We start from the raw sequence: 14,946 nt of genomic DNA, 5'->3' as shown, positions 1-14,946 counted from the left end.
AATGGTGACGCCTGCGAGTCTCCCCGAGTCAAAGGCTCGCCAACAATCAGTGAAACAAAGAGGAGTACGTTGTCCGGACACTGCGGATGACTCGATCATGCGAACTTCGAGTGCTCGAGCGCTGAAAGGCACCGCGCTGGTTGCTAGGCTGTTTGAGCCTTTCACTGTAGCTGTCGGTCGCCATTGGAAATAAGTGCACTGCTTTCTTACCTGCTTCCTGCCTTTCCCCCAAAACCGACCCTCAACCCGTTGTAGAGTCGCCTGACCTTCGAATACGGCCCAAAGCCCTCACAACAACGAAGCCATGCCATTCCACATCCACTGGCATCGAAAACTCCATGTCTCGTGGGTATCGGAGACTTCGAGCCCAGCAGCCCACTTTCCCGCCAAGCATAAATTCGATCGCCAGCTGCAGAGCGGTTCCGAGGGTGATGTCCAGCAATGGACACATAAAGCGACGGGGACAACTCTAGCAGTGAAGGTTATCAAGTACACCAAGCTATTCCCAAGCGAAGTCCAGATCCTGCGGCATCTGCCACCACACGGATGTATCATACAGTACCTTGGCTACTATGAAAAACAGCCATCGCCCGAGAAGTCATCAATCATACTTGAGTACTGTCCAGAAGGCGACCTCTTTACTCTCATAGACCGCATGAGAGAGCGAAATGGCGGCATCTTCTCGGAAGGCTTCATGTGGTCAGTATACAGCCAGCTAGCAGCGGCGCTTGCATTCCTACACGAAGGCATCGATACGCAGAACCCGTTGGGCCGCGACAACTGGCGACCCGTAGTCCACCGGGACATCAAAACGGAGAACGTTCTCGTGAGGAGCGTGGGAGGTAAAGATGACTGGTCCGACATCGATGTAAAGCTCGGTGACTATGGTATGGCAGGATACTACGACCCAGCACATCCCAATCCCCTGGGACAGATCGGCACCGCGCACAATTGGCCACCGGAAATATCTTGGGAGACTAAAGGGTTATCGCCGGCAAGTGATGTATGGGGTATAGCTGCCATACTCCACGAGCTGGCGCATGGCTTCGGCCCGGTAGTGAGTCCGGGGGTGACGGAGAAGAAGTGGTTCGCGGAGAATATATGGGCGCCATATCCAGATTATTGGCTCCCGGTCTTGAAGATGAGCTACTGGGAAGCGACGACGCCACGGAGAGTTATACCTGTCAACCTCAAGCCAGAAGCACCGCTTCCGACTGATCCGCGTCTGGATGAGCCTGACGAGCGTGTAGAAAGGTGTCGCAAGCATAGGCCGAGCCCGAAATATTCTGACGCGCTGAATGACTGCATGATGATGGCGCTCAGGACGGATCCACAAGAACGAGCGGGCGCTGGGGTATTGCTATCCGAGATCGAGGAAGCGCATGCGGAGTTCTTATTCCAGGACTTGAAGATCGAGCATGATTGTGAGACTGAAGTGGATGGAAACGAAAGCGATGGACAGGACTAGTTCCAGGGGCTGTGTGCTATATCGAACTTGATTTCGACACGTTTTGGAGCGCGATTTATACTCTCACTAGTACATGAGTAGAATATGATAGGGTGATGGAATACGGATAGGATTCATGTAGTTAAAGTCCTAGCGAGAAGATACTTAGGTCGTACATTGCCCTCAATCTGCGCTATTTTAAGTGGCGACATCTGATGAGCATACCTTTGAATGGATGTCTCGAAATCCTTTCGCATCACTTATGCTAGTCTTCATAGCTGTCTGACGTCAACTGCGACCTAAGGATGGAGCCCGACCTTGGAGCGAGTGATTGGGTATATTGTTGATCTGTGGCACGAGGGAAGAGTTGGAATTCCTGAGCATGGTGCAAGAAAGATCATGACCGAGGTCAAACGTGACCTAGAGAAGTAAGAATATGCCGCGATAGCTCTTTACCCGCTTTGAGGTGCATCAGAGAGCCCGAGTCAAAGGAAAAAATGAGGAGACTGGAGTTTAGGGTGCAGGAGATGTGCGTAGCCCGATCGGGCGTTATCCATGATCGACATCCTCCTAGTGGCGTTCTCTAGGCCCTCTCAGCGATGGCAAAGACGCCACAAGGCACCACAAGTCGCCAGTCTCTCAGCTGTGGACTGCATTTGTGTCCAGCAGTTTGATACTAGTTTCTACACTGGATGGTGAACCTCCTGCTCCATGAAAGCACCTTCAAAGGAATCACCGTCTCGCGCTCTGCAACCACATAGCGGGCGATTGCGTATGCATCGACGGCAAGGATGTGCAGCTCCACGACAAAGTGGATATTCGCCTAGCTCGACGGCTCTTCTCGAGCAACCTTAATCGGGCCGCCACCATGGAAACACCTCTTGACTGACGCGTGTGTTATCGCTATCGGTAACCACTAACCATAAGTTGGCTAGAGCGACCCCAGTTTCAGCAGCCTCTCAAGAGCCACCAAACCTCCACACTACCGCAAGGGAGAAGAGGCGTAATTTCCAACAAAATACACCTGGACTGGAATACAAACCGAACACTTCGATCAGCTAGCAACCATGTTGGGAGAGCTGAATTTCAACAAAACTCTCTCGTCAACATACCGCGTATAGTTTACAGCTGTTCGGGCACATGCAAGATCGAGGAGAAGAGATTGGGATTTAGACTGAGACTGAGGATAGCGCCATCTTCGGTAGCGATTCAGCCCGGCCGCGACAATGTCCTTGCGGCCCTTGATGGCTCCCGGATGGAACGATGGAACCCCGAACCAATCGTGAGTGGAGAAGCCACGGGTTGCACCAGCAATGGCACCAACAGGATCTGCAGTGACAAAGGTTTCCTCAGCCCAGATGTATGAGCGCGCTTATACTATAATAGTATGATCGATCTACGCCGCTGCACTCTTGAGGCAAGCTCGGCCCCAATCCCATATAGATAATAAAACAAAAGAAGACCATGGCGCACGCCCATGCAGCCTCGCTCTCATCGTCCTCCCCCTTCTCATCCCGTTCGTGTCCTGCTGTTCTCCTGAGCCCTTTGCACAGTCGTTCGTTTGAACATGTTGGCCACTCAGCGTTATTACATTGCCGTAGTTGCCGTTTTCCTTGTTGTTGCGTCCGGCTCTTTTTATCTATTCCGGTCAGATGAACCGGCTGCTTACGAGAAAGTTACAAGCGTCCCTTATAGGTATACCAATTTGGACCCACCTTTGCAAGTGCATCCTTCTGATATCAACATAGATCGTCGAAAGCTACGTTACGCGACACAATCACATCTCTCTTCGAGTCGATAAAACACGATCCGAGCGATCCGGGCTACATCGACCCGTCAGGGCAATACTTCAAAGGCGGAGAGGAGACAACATGGACGAAGCCCTTGGGCAAAAGGGTCCTCATTGTCGACATCGACACGCGCGTCCCGACGGGAGAGAACCAAATTCTCAACCCCGATAGACTGGACTGGGAGCATCTGGATATGCACGGCGGCGGCCTCGTGTCCAACGCCATCATAAACCACTACCTCTATGCTCTCATTCACGGGTACGACTACAAATATTACCAAGCCCAGCACATGACCGATCACCACGACACTTGGATCATGCCACATGTCTTCCGCGAGCTGGTACCCGACTACCAGTTTGTGGTCGCCATGGACGCTGACGTGACCATCTCAAACCTCGAAGTCCCGCTCGAATGGATGTTTAACCGCTGGGGCATCAAGAACCACACCGCCATGGCACTGCCCTGGGATACCGAAGAACTCCGAGACAACAAACCTATCAGCGCGGACAGCAAAGGCATGCGCGTCCTCAACACGGGCTTCGTGGTAGCTCAGAACTCCGAGTTGACACTGGAACTGCTCGAAGCATGGCGTGATTGTACAAGCGAGAAGCGCTATCCCGGCTGTGCGCAATGGAAATTCGAGTGGAGCCACGAACAACGCGCGTTCTCCGAGTACATCCGGTACGACTTTAACCAAACGGCCGAGACAGTCGTCAGCATCCCGTGCGACGACGCGGTGGGCTGGCCGGGCTTCAAGAAGGACGTCGAGGGCGGCAATCCGGGCATTTCCGACTGTAATGGAAACTTTATCAGGCACTATACGCTGGGCAAGGATCGCGTGAAAAATGCAGGCGCTACAAGTGTCATGAAGGTGCTGAGCGATGCGCTACAGAAGAACATAATGAATCAGCAGGAGACGATATGGTATAAAGAGCCAGAGAAAAGGCCAGAGAAGCAGCAGAACACGGAGATTCGAAAGGAAGAGGAAAAGGAAGATGCGATGAAGGACGACGCGAAGAAGGATGACGGCGATGAATCGCTTGTGATACTGGAGGGCTTAATGACGGATCTGCCTGAGTAATGGGAGGGGTCTGCATGTCGGTATTTGTTCTTTACGTGTATATGTACGGCATGGCTTTGGCGTTTTGAGGTTGGGTTGGGCACCTGGAGGTTTAGCCAGGCAAATATACCACATCTATCATAGACATCAATATTGGAGCAAGGTTCAGATCATAATCCACCCTGGGTACCGCCCTGCAGCGGTTAGTCCCGTCTTACTGTACTGAACACACAACGCACAAGCCTTCGCAACAACCCCCTTTCAATCTACATTCGCCCGTATTCAGTCCGATCCAAGTACGGATGATCTTTAACTATTCCTCAGTCAGCGACGCGCCTATAATTCGCAACTTCAATTTCGAGAAAGGAACGGTCGATCAGTCAGAGCTATCTTGTTCTCGCGCATCGAGTCTCACGCTTACCACAGCCTCTCGCATCAGGGCTAGCATGTGCAAACCACAAGATGAGAGAGCGCGGGCTGACGAGAGACTCTCGGTTCAAGTGTAATGGTGTTCATCACGTGGGGTGGAAGGGGAAGAAGGGGACGGGGTAACATACCAGGCCCCATATAATTAGAGCGAGTACTCCGCTATTACGATTGAGTGATAGGCGCGAGCGGCGCTTTACGGGTAGATAAGCGAGAGTTGCAAAGATGTGTGAGGGAAGGGGGATGCTAGGAGTAGGATGAGAGAGTGGAGTAAGCAGTGCAGCCGACTGATTAGTCAGCGACCACGGGCCTCGAGTCCTGATTCCATTGCGTTTCATCTTTGAAAGTTATATCGATGCAATTGGATCGAAAATCTTTGTCAGGGCAAAGTTTCTTGTCACTGTGTTGAAATTCTTCTCCTTGCGATTCTCTCAAGCTGCGTACAGAGTGTGAAGGACGTTATCAACTTGGCGGACAGAGGAGTGGCTCACTTTACGCCCTATAATATTACGATATTCGAGTACCAGCATCTCGGAATGATTTAAGTTCGTTGTAGCACCTTTGGTAGCTATTATGTACTCAAAACGACAATATATAGATATGGTTGGCAGGGCAAGGTACCAATGGAAAACTCAGACAGGCTAAGGGGTTAGGCGACCACCGCCATAATCTCCACATTCCATGTCATACCGTCACCCTTGTTCGACGATCATCGTTCGTCCTCGCGCTGATTAGAAAATGGAGTTATATCGTAGTAAAAAGTTGTCTCCAGATCATAGTATGGTTAATCTCCCAAATCTTCATCAAGCTCACCGAGCATCCTTGGTGAAACGGTATCATAATTGCCTTCCAAGCAATTGGCCCGGGTTCGACTCCCGGAGGATGCACAACATCCTTCTCTCGATTGCGTTGTGAATTATCTTTTTGCTGGAGAAGATGGGTGGGAATCATGTGATTTTTGACCACGTGACCTCATCTTTTGCCTAGCATTGAACCGACCCTGATCAGTAACACCACCATTTTCATTGCCTCTCACATGTGTCCTAATCTCTGAACAAACGTTGCGCGGTTTTGGGAGTATTCAACATTACCGAAGAGTGGGGACTGCGACACATAGACTACAATGTATTAATTACACGAGGACGGGCCTTTGCAGAGATATGGCTAACCGATCTGAAGACAGGATCCTTGATTCAGTAAGCGATTCTTGTTATCCTGCCATAGACACGCTGGTTGCGGAGCCTCCGATAATACATGATATCGCAACTGCGGGGACACTGCATTCCTGCAGGACTCACAGAGTTCGGTGTCATTTTCCATTTTGGCAGAGCTCGCAATTGGCTGGGCAATCTCCTGTCGCTCTGCTCCGAGGTTCAACACACGCCTTACGCAAAGAGACGAATGCACACAAAGAACACAGAGCGAACACATGAAGCGGGAGCTAGCAGGTATCGCAAGTGACACAAAAACCTTGGTTTCAAGGCAGCAGCTTGCATTCTTCTTGCTTGATTGGCTCACCGCAAGCCCTATAGCGCAATCGAAGCCTTTCGCGGTCTGGCTGCTCGGCTCAATGCGTTGGCCTTGCAGTCGGTGGGTCTCCAGACCGTCGGCTGCAGATGGGAGTCGGTGAGTTTGCCTGAGGAACTGCTGCCCCGCTGCAGTTTCAGGGATATGATTGGACAATGTATGATTTTGATGGAGAGAGTCACCGACACACGTTCTGGGGATGGATATGCGCCAAGTGCGCGGGTTGAGAGGACACATGAAAAGGAATGACGAGTGTGAATTCGCCGTGTGGTATATATTGAGCATGAGGGCATGCGTGTTTGAGCCGCATATCTCACTCTCACTCATCACTCAATCGCAGTATTTCAGCGATCTTGCTTTTACGACTTCCACACAGGGAGCCCCTACCTGAAGCCCCCAACTACACTAGTTCCACCATCCCGCCTTGTGCAACCTCCAGTCTACGACCATGGTATCCTATAACCAGACAAACTTCCAAGCCGTACCACCGATTCGCACAAACACGGTCGATTCGCAAAAGTCACAATCATCCGGCCAAATGTCCCCACCACAATCACCGGCATCACCAACATCACGTGCACCAGCTGGCTCCCCAACGGAGGAGTCCTTCTTCGGTGCAATCACCGCGCGCATACGCGGACGCTCGCGAAGCCGCTCGCGAGACGCAAGTCGACGCTCAAAGTCGCCAAGGACCATGCCGCCCGCGCAAGTACAACAAGCAAGGCATGTGTCGATGACTAGTCCAACAAGACCAGCGGCCTCGCCGGTGCAATCGGGCAGATCCAGTGTTCAGGACACAGGAAGAAGGAGCACGGGCGGTACGGCTGGTAGTGATCCGTGGCGTGGGCGGCATTCGAATGACTGGCTGTTCAACGGGTATTCGGTGACGGCTTCGGCGAAGGATCTACTTCAAAGACGCAAGTCGTAGTTGAAGAAGGGACGCGGGTGACGACTGGGCTAGAGTACTGCTAGGAGGTATTACACTTGTTGACAAGTGTCTGGTAGCCCATTAACGATGTTTATGACGAACGAAGAAGGGTTATAAGGATAATGAGATGGATGAACAAGATTGTATGTCGTTGCGCTGGAGATCGCAGCATGTTCACAGATTGGTTCACTTTCGCTTCGGAATAGTTAAGCCTGTCGTATCTCGTCTCACCACACATAGCATGTATACTATCCCATGAAGAAATGACTCGGAATTGATGTTTGAAGTCTTCCCATGATGTGGTAGTTTTGTGATATGTGTGTGATTATAATCCGTGAGCTATACTCCAGCTTCCACGGAATAAAAGAGTCTCTGTTACGGAATCCCATGCATGTAAGGATGATAGACGAAAGGCAGGCCTCTTAGTCCGAGTGCACCGCCCCTTTACATAATCAGCCCTACGCGGAATGTACCATGGTGTCTCACCGCCTCGTCGAGTGCCGTAACTTCATTTCTTCGAAGACTCCGGGCTCCTGTCAACCCTCTCAAACCTCGCGTGGATGAAGGCCGTCATTCCAACTTGGATCCTCGAGTTCCGTCAACTGCGAGTCGCGCAGTCGGAGTGACATGACTGACGCCGTTTAGCCAGCGGCATGAAATCTACTCCGAGTGGGCGGTCCCTGCTACCCCTCGACGACCCACAACGTACCTGAGCCCTGCTATCTACGTCAGTTTATTACTCCGAATACCGGTCATTGCCAACATAGGTTCATTTGGAACCATTCTTTCTGCTATAAGATAAGACCACGACTATTAGGTCGCACGCGCCGTCGAAGTTGATCAACCAAGCCCGCCTCGACCACTCTTAGTTCTCATACTATCGCATCATGAAGCACGAACGCGCTTCCCTCCCGACACCTACGTCAACCCACTCATTTTGGCATAGCGAGCCAAACGAGTTCCTACTTGGCCACCGCACTACGCCAGAACTTCCCGCAGAAGCAGATATCATTATTGTAGGCAGTGGGATAACAGGAACCTCTGCTGCGAGATACCTTGCAGAGGATGAGCGAGCGAATGGCAAGAGCATCGTAGTACTTGAAGCTAGAGAGGCATGTTGGGGTGCTACTGGTAGGGTAAGTGGATCCCTTCCATTCTGTGGCCCTGTGCTTCATGCGGCAGTTATGTTCAAACGACATGTAGTGTCTACATCAGTCGTTGGATAGGTAGAACATTTGCGCTTGGTGCTCTTCTGCTTCTACACTGCTAATTGATGCCCGAATAGAATGGTGGACACTGTCAACCCCTTCTTTTCGACCGAACCCCTGATGTTGCTGAATTCGAACTGAAGAACGTCGCTACAGTACGATCCTACATCAAATCGAACAACGTCCCGTGCGAATGGCGCGATGTATCCGGCTGTCGCAGCTTCTGGACCGAAGAGGCGATGAAGGAGGCCGAAAAAGAAATTGAACATCTCAAACGCATAGCACCAGAGATCGCCCGCCATGTTACAACGCTGAAGGACAAGGAGGAGCTGAAGAAGCACCGCGTTGCACCCGATTGTGTCGGAGCGACTCTGAGTGCGGGAGCTGCGAGTCTGTGGCCGTACAAGCTGGTAACCTTCATACTGAAGAAGCTCGTTACGGATGGACGTATCAATCTCCAAACCACGACACCAGTGACCGAAGTCACCTCTTCAGATGGAAAGCACACGCTTCACACCCCGCGCGGCACCATCAGCAGCAAGACCGTCATCCTTGCGACAAACGGCTACACATCTGCGCTTCTCCCACACTTCGCCGACCTCATCGTCCCCGTCCGCGGCGAAATGTCTGCTCTCTTCCCCCCTAAGAACTGCACACTCTTACCAGACTCCTACGGCATGGTTGCAGCGCTAGGCCAAAATGCCAACAGTGATGACTACCTTATTCAACGGCCGTTCGAAGGTGTGCCAAATCCCGCGGGCCATCTGATGTTTGGCGGCGGCCGCGGATATGGGAAGCTGCCGAGTATAGGTGTGTCAGATGATACTGTTATCGACGAGGCCGCAGCAAAGTATCTCCGCGGTGCGCTGTTGAAGGTGCTGGAGTTGGATGGTGAGACGGAAGGGGTTGAGGAACTCAAACCTGCGGCACAGTGGACGGGTATCATGGGCTATAGTCGTGATGATCATCCCTGGGTCGGTAAGGTGCCTGATAAAGAGGGCTTGTGGCTATGTGGTGGCTATACGGGGCATGGAATGCCAAACGGCACGCTTTGTGGGAAAGTGGTTGTTGATATGGTGCTTGGTGAACAATCTGGAGAGGACCTGAGTGCGTTGCACGAGCAGATGGTCAAGAAGGGCGATATCCCGAGGAGTTACATTCTAACTCAAGAGCGGATTGACAAGGCGAGGGGGCTTCTCACGGTACGGCAGCAGGATGCTCAGGGCGTGCGTATGATTAGTGTTGTATAGATGTCCTTACAGTAGATCACTAACTCAGTACTCGGTACATAATCTGCAACTGTATGGAAGACAGCAAAGCGTAATTCGAATATTACAACTCTCGGCCGTGGATTCATGTATCCGGCCGCGTTTATACCTCGCGTCTCGTGCAACCTACGCCTTTCTGCGTCCAACCATTTCATACCACTAAACGCGGGGAAACGCGTATATGGCGTTTCTCGCAGTATACCAAGACTCCTAGGCCGCATGATACCATCGCTGACTAATATCCTGCTCTATTCACCGGTACGCCCTGCGCCTGCACCCTGCAAGCGAGACCTGACTCCATGCACTTCGGGTAATAAACGTCGAAGTATTACGCTACTGAATATGTATATAGACAGCATCGGAATCCAGGCATTTACCACGTGTCTTTACCGATAAGCCAAGTACATAAAAGCCACCACCAACACTCCATCTAAAAGTCCCATAGCCTTACGTCGATATTCCTCAACCCTCTCCATGATGACATCCACCAACCCCCTCCCAACTAAAATCGGCATAATCATCTTCCCAGGCTTCCAACTCCTCGATTACGCCGGCCCCCTCGACGCACTCAACATCCTCTCCGCAACCCACACCCTGCGCCTATACACAATAGCCTCAACTCTCTCCCCCGTCCCCACCCAAAACGCCGTCCAAACTAGCCAAGGTTCCACTTTCTCCCAGTCCATTCTGCCAACCCATACCTTCGCTACTGCGCCAAAGGATCTAGACGTCCTGATCCTCCCGGGTGGTCTGGGATCGCGCAGCGGGGAGGGCAATGACGCGTATATGCGCCCGCAGGTGGAGTATCTGAAAGGGCTGGATTTAAGCGGGAAGGGGAGTGTGAAGTTTGTTCTTACGGTTTGTACGGGGAGTGAGATTCTTGCGAGGACGGGGGTGCTGGATGGGAGGCGGGCGACAACGAACAAGAAGGCTTTTAATGAGGTATGTTGCTGTTTTCGTTTTACTGACTACTAATTACTCCCTTCTCTACCGTTTCTTCACGTTGTCGTCGAATGAATGCAAGTGCTGACGGGTAGGTGTAGGTCAAGGCGTGGCATCCTCAGGTCAATTGGGTCGCGAAAGCGCGGTGGGTGGTCGATGGGAATATATGGACTTCGTCTGGTATTTCGGCGGGGATGGATCTAGCGTTTGCCTGGATTGCGGAGGTTTTTGGCGAGGAAACGGCGCAGTTCATTGCTGATCGGTCGGAGTATGAGAGGAACGTTGAGAGCGGGAATGATCGGTATGCTGAACGATGGGGCGCTGTCTGAGTGGGGTACTCGAAGTTACAATAAAGAAGGGGAGAATCGAGCTCCGGAAGGATTGGACAATGTAAAGACGTTGGATATCTTTTGGCAACCTAGTATACAGATATGAACAACCGTTGTATGGCCACGATATTGCTACCGATGACATAACATTACAAGTATTTCCTTCAGCTCCCGCCCTCCACGGGCAGAGGTATGTTCACACCCAACCCCCTCAACCTCGTTGTAGCAGCCTCAACAAGCACACTGCTCCTCTGAATCATGTCCTGGATCAACTCATTCTCCACCTTCCTCGAATGCTCCGGTACTCTTACACCCACACTACGCGTTTGCTCCCTTTCTCCGTCCTTCCCAGCCACCTTCGTAGTCTCATCGACCTGTTTCCTAAGGTCCTTCTGCAAATCCCTGAGTTTGTCCAGACGCTGCCATGGCGGGCGTTCGCTGCCATCGACATCGTCCGTGAGAGTTCGGTTGGAGACGTCGACCGCGCTGTCCATGGTGGATAATTCGTTGACCCATGCTGCTTCTTTCTCGCTGAGCTCGGAAGAGCCAATTGAAACCATCTTCCTTCGTAATGTCTCATACCGTGCATTGATTGCATCTTGCCTTGCTTTCACTTTTTCAATTCTATCATCGATTTTAGCGCTGCCGTAGGCCGACGCATCGTCTCCACTGGCTTCATCGTTACCGGTGACGTTGTCAATATTCGAAGCGATCTGGGAGCTACGATAAACCTGGTCTCTGAACTCTTCTTGCAAGCGTGTTGCGCGGGTAAACAGGTCCGAGACGGCGTGTTGAAGTTTGGAAGTTTGTACAGAGAGCACACGGTGAACGTCCATCAAGAGCTCCAAGTTTGCAGGAGATAATCTAATTTCCTCCTTGAGTGAGCCCCTGTGTCGTGCAGGGATGTTAATGGAGCCAAGGAGGTCAAAAGGTTCGTAGAGTTCTTTCGGTGGCTGCCATGCTTCTCGCACTTCTTTGGTAGGGCCTGCGACTGCCATGTAATCGGCAATCTCTTCCTCAGTGGGTAGTCCATCTTCAGGCGCATCGAGCAACGCAGCTTGCGGTTCACCGTTGATGGTAGTGAGGAGAAGATACCCAACGTTGCCATCTTCAATGACAACGGCCGAAGTCACTTCCTCTTCCGCTGGGTCATTTGAGAGCCGTCGCTGAAGGTATTGCTCGACCAAACTATTGGCTGATTCAAGAACACGCTTGAGGCGGAAGTCTGAGCCTTCAGCCTGTGGCTGGGATAGTTCATTCTCGAGCTTCCGGATCCAGGGCTCTAGCGAGACGTAGAACACTCCACTGGCATGCGATACGAAGAACGAGAAGTCTGTGTGAACGTCGGGTGTGATGCTCTGGTTGAATGTCGATTGTTCACTATTTGTCAACGCAATGGTCTCTGCAATTATGAGGTCGTGCTCAGGTGCTTCTGTAACATCGATTTCGTCCTATTGCTTGTTAGAAAGATTCCCTGATTGATTTCATTGGTGGCGTACCTCAGGCGATGGTAGCCATCGTCCGATTATTCCTTCCAAGTCCAGACAAACATGCACCTTGGCTGTATCGGTGAGCAGGCATACAACAGCGGTTGGTAGACCTTCTGCTGCGACTTCTTCGTCACCCTCAGACAGCGTCTTCAACCCAAAGACAATCATGTCGCTAAGTTCAAAATCATCTACTTCGGGTGTGATGGTGAACGGTCCTTGTAGTAAGGGAACCGCAGGCGCGCTTGAGGGGCGGGCGAAGACCTTGATAGAGTCTCCAGTCGGGAGCTCCTCCAAGAAAGGCTCATCATAAAGAAGATCAGCAAGCCACGACACTTGCTTCTCAGAGGCCTTCAGTTCGTCTTTGGTCGTACTGGTGTCTTCTGACAGCTCGCTGTAGTTGATGTTGATGGACGAGGTCAACGTCTGGAGGAAGGTGAATGCTCCAGGTGACTCGACCAACTGCCACTTACTGGGAAGTAGTGGACACAAAGCATATACATCTCCGGATACCGTAGCAATCCACAGGGTCATGGGCGCCCAGCCATGAACACCCTCCTGTTCCGGAAAGTCTCCAAAGCAAGCAGATGCAACTTCCAGTTCAACTGAGTCCGGAGAAAAGCCCTTTGAGGCTCCGAATTTGGATGCGCTTAGATCGTCCTGGTCGCTTGTCGCATTCGCCAGCTTCGGAAGGTCGATTGATAGTGAAGGCTCACTGAACGTGGACCTGTCCGCTCGGTTGACCTCCCACAGACGCACCACTCCTGCTTTTGTGATTGTGACCAGACAACGACCGTGGTAGCCCAAGGGATGCCATAGCGCAGTCGCAATGGGCGACTCTTCCAAGACGTGTACGGTCGGGCCTACTTGAAAGGTCTTCGGTTTGAGAGGGCCATGGTCACCAGATTCAAGGAGCGCAGAGTCGGGGAGGTGGACGACGTGTACCGTATGCGAGGTTGATACCGCGAGGTAGTCTTCGTCAGGAGAAATGGCAAGACGCGTAATGGTGAGAGGTATCGAGACTTTGAGCGTGCGGTATGCGGGCTCGGTGCCTTCTTTCAGGTTTACGAGATCTGCCCAGCGTATCTCGTTCCCAACCGCCACAAAGACCTCGGAGCCCCTTGTCGCAAGTGTCTTTCGTGGTCCAAAATCCCTCTTCTTTGCTGCGACTCCATTTCCATTTGTCTGTTTTGGCGCAAACAATTGGTAACCTGGGTTTGGGCGACTAAGCCAATCTGGCGTGTAGCTCAGAACTTTAGGCATTATGGCGAACCCTCACCGTGGAAGTGAGAGGGTTGTGTATGCGCCGGTAGATGTGTGGATGTATTGAGGTGAGAGAAGCGTACTGAAAGCAAGCAAACAAAGTTGGAGCTCGACATCTAGAACAAGCGCTCATGCATGCATGCCAAGCCTTCGCGTTTTGGGACAGCTCCGAGCTTGAAAGACGCAGCTCTCACCTCAACAACCACCACAATCATCCGCACTGCTAGCCCTCTTCACGCTCTTCGAGTCAGTTAATTACGCTCAAACACACATCGCGCACACTTCTACACCATGCCGGCGCTGCGAAGCACCATCGACCGTCTGGACAAGCCTAGCTCATACGCGACTGCCAAAGTATGCGCCCATAGTACTGCTGCAAACTGCGACGTTACTGACAGATGGATAGAAGCGGAGAAGAGATCGCAACCGCGACGATGACATTGGCCGCCGCTCTGCCTCCCCCGAAGATAAGCTCAAGGATGCGACAACGCTCTACGTCGGCAATTTATCCTTCTACACAACCGAGGAACAGATACACGAACTCTTCAGCAAGTGCGGCGAAATCAAACGCCTAGTCATGGGCCTCGACCGCTTCCAAAAGACGCCGTGTGGCTTCTGCTTTGTCGAATACTATACCCACCAAGACGCGCTGGACTGCATGAAATATATTGGTGGGACTAAACTCGACGAGCGCGTTATACGGACAGACCTCGACGAAGGTTTCGCTGAAGGCAGACAATACGGTCGCGGCAAGTCTGGTGGCCAAGTGCGCGACGAATACCGAGCCGAGTTCGACCCAGGCCGAGGCGGTTATGGACGTGCGGTGGACGAATACCACGAGGCGCAGTAGGATGCTCATTGTGAGGGCAACGAAGCGAGCGTCAGCGATGGAGAGATGGAAGACGTACAGCCGGATGGGCGTCTGGTTTACTGGACAACAATAACTTGGTCACGATCAATGGTGGTATCAGCGATTCAATTAGGGATCATTACTACGCGGAGCAAGAGGACGATTAACGTCACTATTAGCAGCAGTCCGGACAGCACAAGTTCTAAGACGCGCGATTGGCCAGTGACGGTTCCAGAGGGTCTTTACAATACCATGGCATGGGTGGGGTTCGGCGTTATTCATTCGAGCTTGATTCCGGATTCTACATGCCTTAGCACTGTTAGGGCAATAGATATTCTAGTCTAAGTCATAATAACTGGCAAAGAGCAAGTCTTGGCATCCTTCTAACGCCTCCCGAGTATGCGCTTTCAATTATTAGAAT

General features: G+C 51.9%; 8 protein-coding genes and 1 non-coding gene across 9 annotated transcripts; 8 read left to right on the top strand and 1 right to left on the bottom strand.

Moving 5' to 3' along the window:
* Positions 1–304: 304 nt before the first annotated feature.
* K460DRAFT_421151 (kinase-like protein) lies at positions 305–1,546 on the top strand (the record flags this gene model as incomplete). The annotated part of the gene is made up of 1 exon (XM_040938122.1): positions 305–1,546. One exon carries the CDS (start codon positions 305–307, stop codon positions 1,466–1,468), a length of 1,164 nt encoding a protein of 387 aa, XP_040782720.1. The 3' UTR covers positions 1,469–1,546.
* Positions 1,547–2,895: 1,349 nt separating this feature from the next.
* On the top strand, positions 2,896–4,573 carry K460DRAFT_322505 (uncharacterized protein). The gene is made up of 3 exons (XM_040930521.1): positions 2,896–3,142; positions 3,196–4,491; positions 4,537–4,573. Exons 1-2 carry the CDS (start codon positions 3,015–3,017, stop codon positions 4,316–4,318), a joined length of 1,251 nt encoding a protein of 416 aa, XP_040782719.1. The 5' UTR covers positions 2,896–3,014; the 3' UTR covers positions 4,319–4,491; positions 4,537–4,573.
* A 966-nt stretch (positions 4,574–5,539) lies between these two features.
* On the top strand, positions 5,540–5,610 carry K460DRAFT_t78. Its single transcript has one exon. It is a non-coding gene; the product is annotated as a tRNA-Gly (tRNA).
* An 893-nt stretch (positions 5,611–6,503) lies between these two features.
* On the top strand, positions 6,504–7,471 carry K460DRAFT_371365 (uncharacterized protein). The gene has a single exon (XM_040934341.1). The coding sequence runs from the start codon at positions 6,699–6,701 to the stop codon at positions 7,176–7,178; it is 480 nt and encodes a 159-aa protein (XP_040782718.1). The 5' UTR covers positions 6,504–6,698; the 3' UTR covers positions 7,179–7,471.
* A 229-nt stretch (positions 7,472–7,700) lies between these two features.
* K460DRAFT_371364 (FAD dependent oxidoreductase) lies at positions 7,701–9,769 on the top strand. The gene is made up of 2 exons (XM_040934340.1): positions 7,701–8,314; positions 8,464–9,769. Exons 1-2 carry the CDS (start codon positions 8,066–8,068, stop codon positions 9,634–9,636), a joined length of 1,422 nt encoding a protein of 473 aa, XP_040782717.1. The 5' UTR covers positions 7,701–8,065; the 3' UTR covers positions 9,637–9,769.
* A 362-nt stretch (positions 9,770–10,131) lies between these two features.
* On the top strand, positions 10,132–10,925 carry K460DRAFT_296189 (DJ-1/PfpI family protein-like protein; the record flags this gene model as incomplete). The annotated part of the gene is made up of 2 exons (XM_040929620.1): positions 10,132–10,596; positions 10,698–10,925. 2 exons carry the CDS (start codon positions 10,132–10,134, stop codon positions 10,923–10,925), a joined length of 693 nt encoding a protein of 230 aa, XP_040782716.1.
* A 164-nt stretch (positions 10,926–11,089) lies between these two features.
* Positions 11,090–13,675, bottom strand: K460DRAFT_297081 (uncharacterized protein; the record flags this gene model as incomplete). Its single annotated transcript, XM_040929676.1, has 2 exons — positions 11,090–12,376; positions 12,425–13,675. 2 exons carry the CDS (start codon positions 13,673–13,675, stop codon positions 11,090–11,092), a joined length of 2,538 nt encoding a protein of 845 aa, XP_040782715.1.
* A 291-nt stretch (positions 13,676–13,966) lies between these two features.
* Positions 13,967–14,525, top strand: K460DRAFT_296919 (nuclear cap-binding protein subunit 2; the record flags this gene model as incomplete). Its single annotated transcript, XM_040929661.1, has 2 exons — positions 13,967–14,029; positions 14,082–14,525. 2 exons carry the CDS (start codon positions 13,967–13,969, stop codon positions 14,523–14,525), a joined length of 507 nt encoding a protein of 168 aa, XP_040782714.1.
* K460DRAFT_203966 (uncharacterized protein) lies at positions 14,411–14,908 on the top strand. Its single transcript, XM_040927212.1, has one exon. It carries the CDS (start codon positions 14,571–14,573, stop codon positions 14,868–14,870), a length of 300 nt encoding a protein of 99 aa, XP_040782713.1. The 5' UTR covers positions 14,411–14,570; the 3' UTR covers positions 14,871–14,908.
* Positions 14,909–14,946: the final 38 nt, after the last annotated feature.

This window comes from Cucurbitaria berberidis, assembly GCF_010015615.1.
Source record: "Cucurbitaria berberidis CBS 394.84 unplaced genomic scaffold K460scaffold_7, whole genome shotgun sequence".
Classification (NCBI taxonomy): domain Eukaryota; kingdom Fungi; phylum Ascomycota; class Dothideomycetes; order Pleosporales; family Cucurbitariaceae; genus Cucurbitaria; species Cucurbitaria berberidis.
The sequence above is the reverse complement of the archived record's forward strand: the minus strand, read 5'-3'. Positions and strand labels throughout refer to the sequence as shown.